The sequence below is a fragment of the Grammomys surdaster genome, unplaced genomic scaffold, assembly GCF_004785775.1.
Source record: "Grammomys surdaster isolate TR1022 unplaced genomic scaffold, NIH_TR_1.0 130, whole genome shotgun sequence".
In the NCBI taxonomy this organism is placed as follows: Eukaryota; Metazoa; Chordata; class Mammalia; order Rodentia; family Muridae; genus Grammomys; species Grammomys surdaster.
In genome coordinates, this window is record NW_021604588.1 from 2,414,181 (window position 1) to 2,431,126 (window position 16,946).

Here is a 16,946-nt window from a genome sequence, read left to right on the forward strand (position 1 = left end):
ACGGCTCAGTGGCACAGTGTACGCCTGGCATATGTGAAGGCCTGGGTTTGACTTATAGCAATGGCAAAGGAAAAAAAATCTGTCTGTTACTTGTGAAAAAGATTGGACAGTTTTAAGTACCACTGTATACTTATATTGGGCACGATTTCAACAATCAGTTAAAGACATTCCTAACAGTGAGGATACAACAGCCTTAGCGCAAAATCCATAGGCCTTGGGAGCTTCAAACAGCCAACTCACTTCACAGCATATGGGACTAGACCTCTGTCCTACTGTGTCTCTCATCTTCCCAATCAATACCATTATCGGGGTCTCCTAGAACAACTTCTTCCCAATAATTATTCACTTCTTACAATAAATCATCCAACCCTTAGCCTACTTGTAAAGCTAAAATTGTAAAGCTGTGAGACTTATGGTAAGGTACAATGAAAACAGCAGAAGTAAAATAAGCAACCTGTCCGTGCAGGGGGTGGGGGTGGAGAGACACGGGACACGGACATATACACACACACACACACACACACACACACACACACACACACTGGGATGACGACGACAGCTTAACACGGACAGCCACACAGACAACGCAAGCTCTCACTTATCACAGAGCAAATGAAAACCCTGGAAACAGCTATGACTGAATGGCGGTGGCATTCCTCTTTATCATCAACCAGTATTTCACTTAACCCACACCTGACATCAAAGGCAAATCTTTAGAACCATCCTGGAATGAAAACCAGAACAAGTAAAAGTAAACATACAACACAGAAATCAGAAACGAGTTTCCAAACTGCCCTGCCTCATGGACAGAGTCTACTCCACTGCATAGCTGATGCAGATCTGCTCTTGAGCTCGCAGAAAGGTGACTGAAGTACTGTCTGTATTACTAATGACAGCGTGCCCCCACCCCCAAGATGAACGATATCCAACTTTGCATGAGTTTACAATGATCCGTGCACTTTCCTTGTCAGTGACTGAGCGAGTTCAAGGACAGCCAGGGCTATGCAGAGAAACCCCATCTCATGGAAAAAAACCCAAACCCAAACCAAAGCTAAAGAAGACCTGACATACATTAATTGTATTAGGCAAATAGGGTGGAAAACTAGTTGCTATTAAAACACATTATAGAAGAGCAACAAACAACTGGAATTCTGCTTGTGGCTAGCATTCACTTCTGGATTATTTCTATTATTTCTTCTTCTTCTTCCTCCTCCTCCTCCTCCCCTTCCCCTTCCCCTTCCCCTTCCCCTTCCCCTTCTCCTTCTCCTTCTCCTTTTGGTTTTTTGAGACAAGGTTTCTCTGTATAGCCCTGGCTGTCCTGGAACTCACTCTGTAGGCTGGCCTCGAACTCAGAAATCCATCTGCCTTTGCCTCCCAAGTGCTGGGATTAAAGGCGTGCACCACCATTGCCTGGCCTTCTTCTTTTTTAATAACCTCTAATAAGCTTAATAACCTCTTTTAAAAAAAACCCATAAGCACAAGAATATTAATCCACTTCTTCCCCAATGGATTTTGTCATAAGTCTTTGAAAGTAGCTACCCTCAAAACAGAAAGGACATCAGTGGGATTTTATACTTACTTAACAAGAGCGAGGTTTTGTAAAAGGGATGTGAGGGAGGGGAAGGAGACTGCAGTTCTGCCTATGGAAACCTACAGCCAGGTGCCACCGATTAAGAGTTCAATCTCAGAATCCACAAGAAAATGACCGAATATGTTCTACTGGTAGCTTAGAACATGACATATAATCAAAATAACAGAGCCAGAAAGACGGTTCAGCGGCTATGGACACCAGCTGCCAAGCTGATGACCTGAGTTTATTCTCCAGAACCCACACGGTACAAGGAGAGAACTGACTCCAGCAAGTTGCCCACTGACTTCTGTATACCATCCAATATAAATGAGTAAATATAAAAATTTAAATAAGTAAAATTAATCCAGAGTACATATTACTTATTAAACCAAAAAAAAATGAAAATGCAGTAAAATTCTTAAAATATAAATATCTACATGTTTCTTACCACTAGAGATTTTGATATCACTGTCAGTAACTTTTGTATAACATTTTATCAAAGGAAAAAGGCAAATATTTCTTTAGTTCCTTTCAGAAAGAACTATAAGACAGGACTGGCAGGGTGGGCTGCTCAGGGGTAGATCGTCTAGCATGTATGAAGACCTGGGTTCAATCTCCAACACCAGGAGGGGGGAAAATTAGCCATGCTTTGCACCTGTGATCTCAGCATGGGGACAGGGGATGAAAGAGATCGGACACAGACAGACAGTACAGACAGACAGGAAGATCCTAAACTCAAGGCCTGCTACCATATGTACACAGCTAGACCAGGTCTTCCAGAAGCCCAAACCAACAACAAAAGGAACTACAAGAAGCAGAACCTTGTGAAATATCTTAAACAGAAATTACTGAGAATTATAACCTTAAGAATTGCATACAGGATAGCAGACTTTTCGCACTACACTAAAAAACTATATTCTGAAATCAACTCCTGAAAAGAAAAAAAAAACAGTCTGAGGGTTCTTTTAAATTTAGGTATGCCTTAAAATTTTCATTAACTCTGATGATAGATTAAAAATCCACTGTGAGAAACAATGCCCATCTCCTCTAACACAAGAAACCGCCATTCAGGAGGTGTAGCTATCTGCCAGATTCCTTGTAATTAAGGCTCAGTACCTTGTACCCAGGAATAGGGCTGCTGCACTCACAGCACATACACGCACGCGCACGCACGCGCACGCACACCCCTAAAGAACTGCAAACATGTCACACGAACACAGTTCTGTATCACAACAGAGATTAATACAAAGTTTCCAGAATAACTAAACAGGCCAGAAAGGGACCCTTTGAATTGGCAAGTGTCTACTAAATATTTCCTTTTATTTACATGATTAAACTTCCCATCCAAACCAAATAGCCAGCCAAACGACAAAACAACCCAAAGACAATGAATGAAGGCCTTGCAATGTGGACTGAACAGAAGCGGAGCAGGGAGTGGAGGGAGTGCATCCCTGCACTGCAAAGACCACAAGGGCATTTCTTCCAACAGGGTCCTCATGTGAAAACGTGGTATTTCCATTGAAACTTAAAGGAGGACATGGAAAGAGCTGCCTCTTTAAGGCTGAGAGAACGGTATCTCCGTATATCCAACAGCTTACTTGATGTCTACCACAGGGCTGGAGAGTTTACAGGAGCTTCTGTGCTCTGCTTCCCTAACAGTGCTACAACTCACTCACTGTCAGTGCCGGACGCACGCCTTCCTCAGAACATAGTCTAATTTGGTTATACTACTGCATTTTTCCATGGCATGAATTAAGTAGAAATGAGGTTTAGAAAATACACATGAAAAAGTATTTACCATGTTTCACAAAATTAAATTATTTTTGAGCAATGTTCTAGTTTTCTCTCCACAGTGAAGTGGAATTTCCACGTCAAATTCTTCAACAGGTCCCTTAAGATTGCTCTCCCAGTGACAAGGACAAATGAATGCTGCTAATGGTTTTCAGATTTAAAGCAACAACTCTCATATAAAACAAAGTTTTCCTGGACACTTGCCAAACTACTCTTCTCTACACAAACTGCACCCTTGTTTTAAGATTGCTTGACTATATTGTCCAACTGACCACTTTTCCACTTTTTTACCTACAGAGGAGACCATTTTTTAAGGGAGGAGGAGTGGTGTGCCAAGAAAGTATTTTCTACTTCCTGAAATGTAGTCCACATTGAATTACTTTTGGCAATACAGAAGAATCTCATTACTATATAAAACCCAACACTCCTTTAGAAAGATCTTTACAATGAATGATCGGTTTTGATTACTAACTTTTAATGTTTTTTAGTCTTAAAAATGCATTATTGGCATGTGTGTGACTGGTGTGTATGTGTGGACACATGTGTCATGTGTTCCTGTAGCAGTGAGGGCGTGGTTCTTTTTCCATCTTGATATGGGTTCAGGACCTTGGCGGGGCTGAGCTTGCTGACCACTGACAGCCCTCAACACAGCCCCGAAATACAGGTTCAGCCCTTGAACACAGGTTTAGAACACCTCTGTTAGGAAACAGCTGTTCAGCAATTACCCTTTCTCTATACACCACAGATCCTTTTAGTTGATGACATCCTTTCTCTAAGAACTTCTAGAGACAAAAGAGAGAAAGGGAAGCATTGAAAACTGAGTATGAAGAGAACAGAGAAGCGAGAATCTGCACATTCAGACATCTTCAGTGGATTCTGTCCCAGCAAATGTACAGAATCTTATAGGAGCTTGTTGTTTTGGAAGCTGTTCTAAGTCTATTTTCCCATGGAGAGAATTCTAAAACCAAGAAATGTTAAATCAAGACCTAATTAATTTAAAATGTAATTAAATATGAAACACCAGTATGGAATGTAAATCAGCAGTAAACCTTCTTCAACACACGTCAATACTACAGATCTTAAATGAAAAAAAAATGAACCTTTGTCTCTAATGTAAACTAAGTAGTCAGTAAGTCATATGAGGTTTTCTTCCATATTTTCTTAAGAGAACCAAGTCTAAGGGCTGGAGAGAGAGTGCTGGCTGTGTAATCCTGAGTATGGGAATTGGGATGCCAGCATCTGTGACAAGCTGGGCATCTAGAAATGTCAGCTCCAAGGGATCTGACAACCTTTTACACAAATGTGCATATATATTCAATGAGAATGTACACACAAGCACACACACACACAAATAAACTTCAAAAACAAAACACAGAAAAGTACATATGCCTTGACAAATTAAGCTGAACAAAACTGTCCCTATCAGAAAAGAACAAATCTCAAGCTGGAAGGTAAACTGAGTTGTAATTACTTCTGGAACAAGTTTCATTTGTCAAGTCTGCCAAGTGTTTATGTCAAATGGTCCATATCTTCTCACTCTAGAATGGGTGTTGGTCACAGAATACAGTCGGGATGAACCGTAAGAGGACTGCTAACACATAAAACCATGTAGGTGCTTAAATATATGCTCTCAACAGAGCCATGCTAATTACCAAGCACTGTTTTTTAAAGGCAGGTCTTCATCTGTAACCCAGACTGGCCTCAAACTCATGATTCTCTTGTCTCTCTCTCCTGACTGTTGAGATCATATGTATGTAACCCCCGATTCAACTACACTTTGGTTTTTAGTTCTTAGACATATGCTTCTCATTTTCCTACAGAAGATGAAAAAGCAGAAGAGGGGGAAGAGGCAAAATGTAATAAACTATAGGGTTTGTGTTTAAGTCCTATTTAAATCCACAAGGGAGGGACAAAGTCCACCTCATTTCTTGTTATGCATCTAGCACCAAGCACAGCACTAAGTCAATGTTGGTATAGGCTGAAACACTGAATACAAACTGCAGGCTGCAGAGCTGAGTCATGTCAATATTCTACACAAGTAAAACCACACTTCTGAACAATGGGGAAAGCCAGAAAGGGACCATGTCATTAAATGAACAACCTTTTGTACTAGCAGGGTGTGACGGTACAAACATTTTGTATCAGGCAGAGCCAGCTAGATCTCCTCTGTGGGTTCTAGGCCAGCCAGAGTTATATGGTGAGACCTTTCAACAAAACAAAAAATATCTACTGAACTGCTTCCTTTTGTAATGGGCAGCAGCATAGAATGGTGTACAGATGACATTAGTGGGAATGAGAATAGAAGATGAGATGGGGGTCACTCTGCAGGAAGGGGAGAGTTCACATAAACACACGTTCAACTAGGAGTCAATCTCAGGTTGATACTTCAGTTTCTAAAATTAAGTAGACAGACATATAGGCCCAACCTAGAGTGGAGTTATTAAATAATATATGACAAATCCTGAGATCACTCTACTGCACGCAAGAGTATGGTGCAAAAAATTAGACAGGTATCTTTACATGACTACATATTTGAGGGGGGGAGGGGGAGGTCAACGAGACAAAGCCCAGAGGTTTACAACGTGGACCAAGATTGACTGTGAAGAATTTCTAAGAGCAAAAATAACTAGCACCTTAATCACAAAATTAAGATGAAGTCTGAGAAGTACACAGAAGAAAGCTTACAGGATGCCGTCAAGTAGGTGAGGAGACAGGCAGCAAACAGCAGGCTGAGCAACAGAGCAACAGCAGGGTCCTTCTGTCAGGTAAAGTCAAAAGCATGGCGACACAGAAAAGTAAGACTCCAAGACACAAGCACATATAAAAAGAAAAGGAACCTGGGGGTCATTTGAGAACATACAGAAAAGATAACGGTTCTGGTATTTTCTACAAATTAATCTTCATGTCAAGAGTTTTGCCTTGTCTACTTTAACCTAAAAGGCAGTGCTTCGAGCTCCAAGACAGGGAGAAAAGGGGCCATCTCCAACAGAAAACCTTTCCACCTTCTACTCAGCAACTTCCCTTCTTTTTCCCTGTATACACAGAAGTCATGAATATATACAACTTTGTGCAAGTACAAACATATATGCACACACTCACAGCTTCAACTTCTGTACCATGTTTTCACTAAGAAACAATATAGAACAAAGATCCCTGAACTGGAAAGCATAGCATAAGGAATAATTTGTCATTTTTCTCATTCCTAATTAAAATTTCCCTAGAAGATACCTAATTATGGCATTTACTATAAAAAAAAAATTCAGTGAGTAGACAATCATAGGATCGGTAAGTTTCTGAGCTATTGAGTTTAGCCGGTACCTGGAGCATGCTAGATAGAACCATTAGATTGTGGATATCATGCATGAGTTCTAAGGACTCTAAGTCAATTTCCACTCTATGGCCCTTGGTTCTCAATTTTCAAGTAGGTGGATTAAAGGCATCATTTAACTCTCAAAGAAATAGACTGAAATCTAAATACAAGATTAAACATAGAAGAGCCTTCTTAGAACCAAGGATCACCAATTCTCAGTCTAATGATCCCATATATAAAAGGGTTATTAATTCTCTTACAGATCACAAAGACAAGGTTTTGTTTGTTTGTTTGTTTTGACAAAAGGATGCTGTCTTTTTTTTCCATTTCTAGTACTTTTGTTTTTTTATTTACATTTCTGATGTCTTTCCCCTTCCCCATACCCCCCCCCCATTAATCCACGATCCCATCCCTCCTCCTCCTTTTTTGCCTTTATACTGTTTAAATTACATGCAAGTATTAAGGTCAGTTCTAGGTTGAGGAACTAGCAATACAATAGATGCAAATAGTCAAGGAACAAGCAAGACAATAAACCCAGATAGTCAAAGAACATGCAAAAAACAAAGTCCTGTGACCACTATTTCTAAGGGCTTATCAGGATGACCAAAATATCTGAGCCTACTTCCCTGTCCTAGCCCAAAGTCATTTTCATGCTTGAAGCCTACTTCTTTGTTCTAGCTTAAGATTTAGATTTCTGCCTATAATTACTTCTTTGTTCTAGCCTAAGATTTAGATTCCTGCAAAGACAAGGTTTTAAAAGCTCCTTTATTCTTTTTCTTTCCCCCAATTACATTCCTAAATATGGGTGGAGGTAAGCTATGATTGAAAAAAACAAAAACAAAAATAAGAAAAAAATGCAGTAGTCATTAACTACACAGTGCTTTGGGTTACTTATGCCTTCAATAGGTTGTGAAATACATCTTTATCCCACCAGAGTGTGGGGCAAGTGGAACCATGTCACCAGACAGAAAAACTGGTAAGGTTGAGCTGATTAAGGAACCCCAGTAATTCTCATAATTGAGAATGGTAGGCATTTCAGTCTGTTCCAGACCTGATTCCTGTCCTGGAGCATGTGACCACAACACCCCAGTAAGAGGACCATGACAACTGGTCACACAGCACAGAGCCTAGTTCTCTATGCTAATGAGGTATATAGATGGGTCCCCAGAGTTTAGCCAATAAGCTTACCTTCCTGGGCATCCCCTCCAGCAAAAGGTATTTAATCTCTAGTCCACCCTGAGTAAGTGGTATGCATTCTTTTCCACCATGAATAAACAGTCTGAACAAGCAAGGACTGTCTCCTCTATCAAGGGAAGCTTTCATCATATAGGGCCACGCCTACGTCTCCTGCAGAAGGCCCCTCTTACCCCTGGGACTCACACAGAGCTAAGCTGGATCACCCTAATACCCCTCACCCCAGGCTCATCTTAGGCCCGAGGGGCCATTCTCAACTCTTTGCCATTCCCACTGGCATCTAGGTGCTCAGGAGTTTGTGAATCACCAGCCTCAGTCCTAGCCTGTGACATTTCTTACCTGGAGAAACACAGGCTGGGGCCCCTATTTTAGGCTATGTTTCACCTCCCTGTGCAGCATGTCTGCGTGTCCCGTGAGCCTGAGGAAACAGCCTAGCGCCTCTGTGTTTCGCCTCCCTGAAAGGCTTCGTGACATCCCAGTGGCCAAGGCGAAATGCAGACCCAAACCAAAGATCCTAGGACATCCCACAATGTTAATTAGTCAAATTTTTTCTGTGGCCTACAACTGGTGCTCTCTCTGACAGATGGATGTTTATACATCACCCTTTCAGTCCGCTTTTCAGTCATTAACAAAGACTTCAAGGGAGACACTGAAGTATCCAAAACAAATCAACACACTTATAATTATTCTCAGAAACTGCTCTCTTCAAGTCTACAGTAGGTAACTACATAAAAGGTAGAGAAGCGACAGGTAGCACTATGAGAAACAAATGCTCATCATCTGATGAATCTCTAAAGAGTCAAACCAGCTTATTTTGATGTATCTTAGGTATGTATCATCCACAGCATTTCCCATCTTTAATTTACATACAAATTTAAAAGTACAGTTTATTTGGGGCCTCTTTTAACTCCAGATTCAACAAAGCATTATTCATATCTTGTTGAAAAAATTATGATATTTAAATAGTTGTTGGAACTTACTGTAAGCTATATAAGACAAATTCTTAATCAAATAATACAAAACTGCCATGTACTGTAAGTTAAATTTCTACACTTAAACTTAATTCATTTAGGCAAACAACAATATCAGTAATTAGTTGAAATCACTCTCCAGAATTCACACTGTCTACTACCTAACAGCTCGGATCAATGTCTTCAGTTAATATATTAAGTTTCACGACAAGTCATTGTTTGTTTCAGTCCTTAAAAGCATTACTAAAATAGCTAAAACACATCACTTACCACACGGACCACTTCTAAGTTACTGTTACACTTTACGGAAAACCTGAAGACAGAAGGCTAGGTTATTATGAAAATCATTTCAGGCAATAAGGGAAATACTTCTTTACCTGATTGTTTTCAGCTTAGAAATCTGACACATGCACTTAAAAATTACTCTGCATTTCATAAAAATGACTTGTTCAGGAAGAGCAACAACTACGAATAACGAACACACAGTGACATCACTCACCTAAATAGGGAATGCAAGGAGTCATCTTTAAGCTACTTATATAGTCTCTGAGTCTTTTGTAGTTATCTTCTTTACTCATTACATATTCTAATTTCTCAAAGGTAGTTTTGTCTTTTCGACTTAATAACTAAAAAGCAAACAGAAAAGCCTAGGTTATTACAAGTTCCATCTTAACTGTAACAAAGATCTGAATGAAAACTGTATTTACTACAAATCCAAACTTTAATTTCGAAATTATACTTTCCTTAATTTTATTGTGATAGGACGGACATAAATAAAACAGATTCAGACATGTATTTATAACTCAAAATATTTATAAATTCACCTCTACATGCACATAAATGAACCTACTAAGTGGTGAACTACAACACATTATTTATCTTTACTACTTTATGTAATTAAGCAATTTTGTTGTTTTTATCTACTTTAAAATAATTATGCGTATACATTTAGCTCAGATGCCAAAATATTTTCATTGACTGCCTCCTCAAAAGTCATTCGTTCATAAGCACTAAGAAGCCTTCAATTCTGTGATATAAGTGGCAACTTTTCTTGACAAGTCAAGTTGTGGCTGGTCTTAATAGGACCTTCAATCCTTCCTTCTGGCAACAAACTTTCTTCTTGACCAGAATGTTATCATAGGTAGGTAGCATTATCACGAGATTGTTTCAATTGGCTTGAAGAGACAATTTGTATTACGTGTCCTTTGAGATTACTGCAAATGATCAAAGGAGATAAGAGACGAGCAACCTTAGTACCCACAGTCTAACTGAAAGCTTCTGGATGTGTTCCATTCTGTTATCATTCCAAAGACTGTGGGCAAGATTTTTCTTTCTTTAAACCTCTGAAGATACTATTTTTCACAACATAGTAAGACTTGACTTTTTATTACATCTTAAAATATTGGCTCCTTGTATACTGTGCAAACACTTCTCTTAGAGAATTCTCATCTAATTCTCCTGTAAGGTTAACAGAAAAGTTTGTGTACATATTTAGAGGTGGCGGAAGCTGAGTCAGGCACATGGCTAGCAAGTAGAAGAATGTATTAATGGTCTGTGTGTCTCTTGGGGTCTCAAAGACTGGTTCTGATAATGGACCATTCTGGCACCTAATCCATTAGTATTTTCTGGCCTGTATGCAAGTCTGTGGCTCATTTTCTTTACTGATGATTGATGTGGACGAAGTGGAAGGCGGCAGGAAGCCCTCAGTTGTCGAGAAACTAAGCCCAGCAAGCTGGTAAGCAGCATTTCTCCATGGCCTCTGCTTTGGTGCCTGTCTCCAGATTTCCACATTGGGTTCCCTCAGTGATGGAGGTGACCTGAAAACTGTACGATGACGTAAACCCTTTCTGCCCCATGATTCCTGTCATGGTGTTTCATCACAACAGTAGACACCCTAACACCAATTTATAATACTTTCCTGCCCTATGTTGGAGATCTAAAGCAAGGATCTATTTCTATTCAGATTTTCTTCTAGTATATAATATAAAATTATTACCTATAGTTACTAGGCTTGTACACCTTAGATTTCAAATATATTCTATAAAACTAAGCTTTGAATCTACCCACTGAACAAACATCTTCCAGTTAACTCCACCCTGAAAACTGTTCACTCTGTTGCTCCAAGTTCAACTTTGGTTCTACTTCTACTTTCTAATTTATGGCTGCAACCATATCGGTATGCAGAATTCCTTTTCTGGTTGACTCCCTCACCAACATTTGAGAGTTCTTATCTTTTTAGTAGCAGGTGGGGTGATTTCTCACTGTGGTTTGTATCTGTACTACCCTGATCCTTAGTGGGGTTGAACATCTCCCATATACCTATTGGTTGAGTGTATTCTTCTCAAAAGCATCTGTACAGATTATTTTGATCATTTTTAAATGATTTATTTTCTTGTTACTACACTGGTTGAATTCCTTAGGTATTTGAGCATTAACCTTTTCCCAAACATAGAATTTGCAAATATCTTCTCATCTCACGGAGTACTTCTTTTCTCTGCTGATTGTCTTCTTTGCTGTGCAGGCAGGGCCTTCAGACAGAATCACTCCATCTGTCCACTTTCATTTTTGTTACCTACACTTTGGGAGTCATATTCAAAACCAAACTGTTTAGAACTATGTTTTCTTCTAGTAGTTTTAGTTTTAGATCTTACAATTAATTCTTTAATCCTTTTGGCATTCATTTTTGTCTTGTGGCTATAAAACAGTGTTCAATTTCATTCTTTTAAATGTAATATGCACAGGCTGGAAAGATGGCTAATCAATTAAGAACACTGGCTGCTCTCTCAGTCTTGAGTTTAATTCCCAGCAACCACATGGCAGCTCATGTCTGCAACTTCAGTTCAGGGAATCTGAACCCTCAAACACTAATACACATAAAATAAAGTAAAATAAAATAAAATAAAATAAAATAAAAAATTTTAAATGTAATATCTCAATCATTATTGAAGATACTATTCTTTCATAACATGTGGTGATGTACATTGTCGAAATGGCTGCAAATGTATTTATTTACTTCTGAGCTCTTTATTTGTTCTATCCGTGTGTGTGTGTGTGTGTGTGTAAATGTATTATCAAGGCCTGAGGTGATGTCAGATGTCATCTTTAATTGCAACTGACATTATATACTGAGACAGGGTCTCTCACTTGAATGCACAGCTTGTCCTGGCTAGCTTTTTTGCTCCAGGAGTCCCTGATTTCAGCCTCTCATGTGCTGAAAATACAGATGGTAATCACGCCTACTCAACACACACATGGGTATGGGGATCCAAAACCTGGTCCTCGTGCTTGCCCAGGAAGGGCTTTACCTTCTTAACCATATTTGCAGTCCAATGGTATTTTTGAGTGATACACTGAAATTGTCCCAAATGCAGATTTTTGTAAATTCATATATTCAGCTGGCTTAATAAACCTATTTTAAACCATATTAAGATATATTTAAGCCGGGCGGTGGTGGTGCACGCCTTTAATCCCAGCACTCGGGAGGCAGAGGCAGGCGGATTTCTGAGTTCGAGGCCAGCCTGGTCTACAGAGTGAGTTCCAGGACAGCCCGGGCTATACAGAGAAACCCTGTCTCGAAAAACCAAAAAAAAAAAAAAAAAAAAAAAAAAGATATATTTAAGATCTGGGTATGGTGGCACATGCCTATGATCCTAGCACTTGGAGGCAGGGGCAGGAGGATATCTGTGTATTGAGGGCCAACGTGGTCTACATTCTACATAATGATCTCCAGGACAGCCAGGACTACACAGAAGAGGTGTAGTCTACAAAAGCTCCCCTGCCACCTGTTGTAAACACTTAACACAGACTTTGGGAGATGTTTAGGATCGGCACTGAAACATTTTGCCCAGAGGTTGGTGTCCACTCTATAATAATGAAGAAAGAAGTCTCAACAGAGAGGATAAATATCTCTGAAACTCAAGGTAAATTCTTTTTTTTCTTTTAATTTTTTTTACTTATTTTTATTTTATGTGCATTAGAGTTTTCTCTGCATGTGTGCCTGTGTCAGAATGCTGGATTCTCTGGAAGTGGAGTCACAGGTCTACACAGGTATGAACTGGCATATGGGTACTAAGAATTGAGCCTGGGTCCTCTGGAAGAACAGCCACCGAGCCAGCTCTCGGGCCCTCAAGGTGAATTCTTAACTGTGAGAGGCTTTAAAAATGATGGTGACAATGACGATGGTAAAGCAACAGATTTTCAAAACACTCTAGCACAGAGTAAAGGTTTCAGTTCGAAAGCAAAGAACAAGGAAACAGTAAGGAAGGAATGGACCAAGGAAGACAAATCCAGCTGGGCAAACGTTAATCCAGCTGGGCAAACGTTCAATCCTACAGCTATCATCCAGTATCCAGAGGAAATGATGCTGTGGTATGGTGTCCGTTTCAGACAGCTTGAGCAGGCTCACCTATGTGGCCTTGCTCATGGTCCACATGCTACTCCATTGAGCTGCCTCAGCGTAACAACGGCAAGTTCTCTCAGCTGAGCTTTACATCCTAACCTCTCTCATTTTCTGGGGTCCCCACTGCACCTTTAGCTTCATTCTCACAACTCCATGCACTTCAATTTTAGGGTGCACATGCAGAGATTCTAATCTTATTTGGATATATTGTCAAGACACCAAGTGTTTGCATAAAATACTGGTGGAAGCTTGCATGACCCCGCCAGCCTTGCATTCTGCACATAGACACATCAATGTTTCCTACCACTATGAGCTGTACTAGAACTCCATGATCCATGGCTGCAGCAGCCTCTGAGTGCCTACATGACTGAACATGAAAAGCTATCCTAGGGAAGTGATTTAAGAAACCATCAAAAGTAAGTTCCCTAGAGCTCTCTTTTTTAAACAAAAGTCCGAGCTTATCACGAGTGGGGTCCTGGTTTTTAAGACATTCTCAAAGGCCCTCGTACAACAGGTGCACAGCACTAGGTTTGTTTTTAATACTGCTCATCTTTTTTTTTTTTAAGCAATATTATATCCTCTTTGATTTCAACTTTTTCTCTGCTCTCTTTCTGGGATGAACAACGTTGCACTCTGTGTATCACCCTCCCCCATTCATCTACTTACAGATGACTGGGCTGTTTCTACTTTTTGGTTGCTGTAAACATTTATGAAAAAGATATGTTTATATCTTTGCTTTAAATTCTTTTGAGCGTATGTCTAGAAGTATAACTACTGGATTGCATGGAAACTTTGTTTAATTTTTAGGGGAGTTTTCATTGTTTTTAATACTTTCTTATTTTTAAAATAATGTAAAGCTTCCTATACAGACACACAATTTAACCTAAATTATCCTCCTCCATTCCTTATAGAAAAAAATGATCTTTTTCTTATTTTCTTATGGCAGCTAAGCGCCTCATGTTAAACAAGAACAGTGGAAATGGGCATCCTTTTATTTAATATTAACTTACTTCTGAGACAATGCTCTGAATATTTTACTTAGTAATAGGATATTACTAGCTTTTTGACATGTCCCTTTTATCAATAAAAAATTTCAAACAGACAAAATCCCTCAAGATTTTATTCATTAAAATGTGTAATCCAAATGGGCATGAAACATCCACCATCTTACATTATGCCTCTAACTTCAGACGCAATAGCCTGTTCTACCCAAACCTTCAGTCTATACCTACTGCAGCTCAGAGACCTTCACAAAACCCCTGGCCTTAGCCTCCCCATCTGCCTCAGCAAGCATCCTTTCCTTTCTTAGAACCCTTATACTTTGAGCCTGAGAGGGGTCTGGATACAACTCTGGCTTCACATCCCTCCAAGCCTATCACCCTTTTTTCTTCCCAAGTCCTCAGCACTGTTCCAGCACTGTTCACTGTCCAGTAGACTTTGTATGATGATGGGGCGGGGGGGGGGGGTGTAGTGTGTGTGTTGTGTGTGTGTGTGTGTTGTGTGTGTGGGGGGGAGATGTTCATACAATGGCTGCTAGCCAGCATTCCTGAGCACTTGGAATGTTAGTATTGCTGAGGAAGAGGAGTTAGTTTTAATGATTTAAAATTAAGAGCCACCCATGGCTACTATGTTAGACAAGAGAACACAGAGACGTAATCCTTTATGTTACTGTTATTTAGGACCTGCAAGTAACTTCCCCGTAGGTCTTTAGAAATTTAGAAACTAGGGAAAAAGGGGGGCCAGGAACCATCTTCCCTTATCACTAAGACTTACTGGTTACATTCTTCATGTGTGATAACCCTCTTCTCTTACCATTATCCCATCTTCTGTCATTTTCATACGCCACCCTGTCATCTAAGACACAGCATGAGCTTTTTTGGGACTTCTGTGGTCCCTGTCACGCTTCACTTCCCTCCCACTGTTTATCATTTCCAGCCTTTTTTGTTTGGCTGAGTTTCCTGATCTTTCAATAAGGCAACTTGAATACTCTCTTTCACCTCTTGTGCTACCCTAGATCTCCCTGGTTACAAACACAACTTAAAAACCTCAAGTTTAGTTAAATACAGTTCTCACTAGTATATCACACTTATACTGAGCCTGAACCTAGAAAGGACATAAGAGTTTTAACTTTAAATTCATGACCAAAAATCTTCTGTATAAAGCCCAGCAATCTTTCATGTCTCCCGACACACAGTGCTTTCATGCCCAGGTAGACGACATGTCCTTCCTTCTTTCTTCAAACTTCTAAAAGTTTTCTTTCAACATTCTCAACTTAAGACTTTGGTCCTAAAGAATCGAAGCAGCCAGAGGACCCTGTGTAGACTTCCACCACCCAATCTACCAATTCACCTGCACCAGTGCAGATATACCCCTTCCTGCCTGTTAGCATGGAAACATATTCCTGAAATACTACAGTGCTGGACTACTTCCCTTTCATCTTACTAAGGTTATACCTGGAGCTAATCATTCTTTATTGTCACCATCGCCCCAATTCCACTTCATCATTTCAACCAGCACAAAACCTGAAGGTCATGGATCCTATACCCAAAATCAAAACCACCGTGCCACAAACCTTTAGCTTTCTCTCCAGCCTCTGCCATGTCTACAACAGACTCTCTTCAAAGGCACGGTCTATGCTTACTGACCTAGTCCTTTGCTACATACTCAAATCCAATCAGTCTGTCACCCGATACTACACCAATACCACTCCTGCCAACCGTCAGGTCTAATGTCATGTCAAACATTCTCCCTGTACTCGGTGTATTAAAACGTTTTTCTAAGCACTTGCTTCTCGGTCCATGATTTCCTCCTCCAACTCTTAGGTGTCCAGCTATGCAGTAACCTCTTCCCACGTTACTAAAGACAATGCTGCCTATTTCCCTTTTCATCCTATTTTATTCTGATAATTTGTCACTGTACAGTTTATTTATTTCAGTTTATCTCTCTCCAGCAGACCATTAGCTGTATAAGAATGAATGGGATCTATATGATTCACTGGAATGTAATTCTTTTAAAGTTTATTAAGTTCATTATAGATTAGCAGAGCTGCTAACAAATAAAAAAGTTGTTTTTACAGAACTACATGAGGGCTAACAAAAATATTTTCAAGGAAAATAATAACTCGAAGGGAATATATCCCACTTGTAAATCACAACATAAATCAAAGTATAATCCTTGGCCTTTTAAAGAGAGAGCTCTTAGCTGTGCACTTGGAGTCATTTCCACCCCATTCATGGCATTCAGATTTTAAAGTATGAGACCATCATAATTAAAAAGAATTTTTAAAGTAGAAAAATACTTTCTTCAGGTGTTTATAATAGAAAAATAAAAATCATAAGCTCTTCCACACTAATACTTTTTCAAATATAAAAACACTTTTTATGTAAAACCTATCTTTAGACACCGAGCAAAGAACTTGGCATTGAATGCACAAGGCCCTGAGTTGACTAATTCCAGTCCTGGGAGGTGGGGAGGTGGGATGTGGGGAGGTGTAAAGGTGTGGAGGTGTGGAGGTGGGGAGGTGGGATGTGGGGAGGTGGGGAGGTGGGGAGGTGTGAAGGTGGGGAGGTGGGATGTGGGGAGGTGTGAAGGTGGGAAAGTGGGAGGTGGGGAGGTGTAAAGGTGGGGAGGTGGGAAAGTGGGAGGTGGGGAGGTGTGGAGGTGTGGAGGTGGGGAGGTGGGGAGGTGTGGAGGTGGGGAGGTGGGGAGGTG

The 16,946-nt window shown here is 40.0% G+C and overlaps 1 protein-coding gene across 8 annotated transcripts in view; it reads right to left on the reverse strand.

Annotated features, from left to right (window-relative positions):
• Ralgps2 (Ral GEF with PH domain and SH3 binding motif 2) overlaps window positions 1-16,946 on the reverse strand; it is a 129,616-nt gene that overhangs the window by 56,024 nt on the left and 56,646 nt on the right. For all 8 annotated transcript variants that reach the window (XM_028760745.1, XM_028760723.1, XM_028760733.1 and 5 more), the window contains exon 8: window positions 9,336-9,462. In XM_028760745.1, the coding sequence (XP_028616578.1) occupies window positions 9,336-9,462 (127 nt within the window). The remainder of the gene's footprint in view (window positions 1-9,335; window positions 9,463-16,946) is intronic.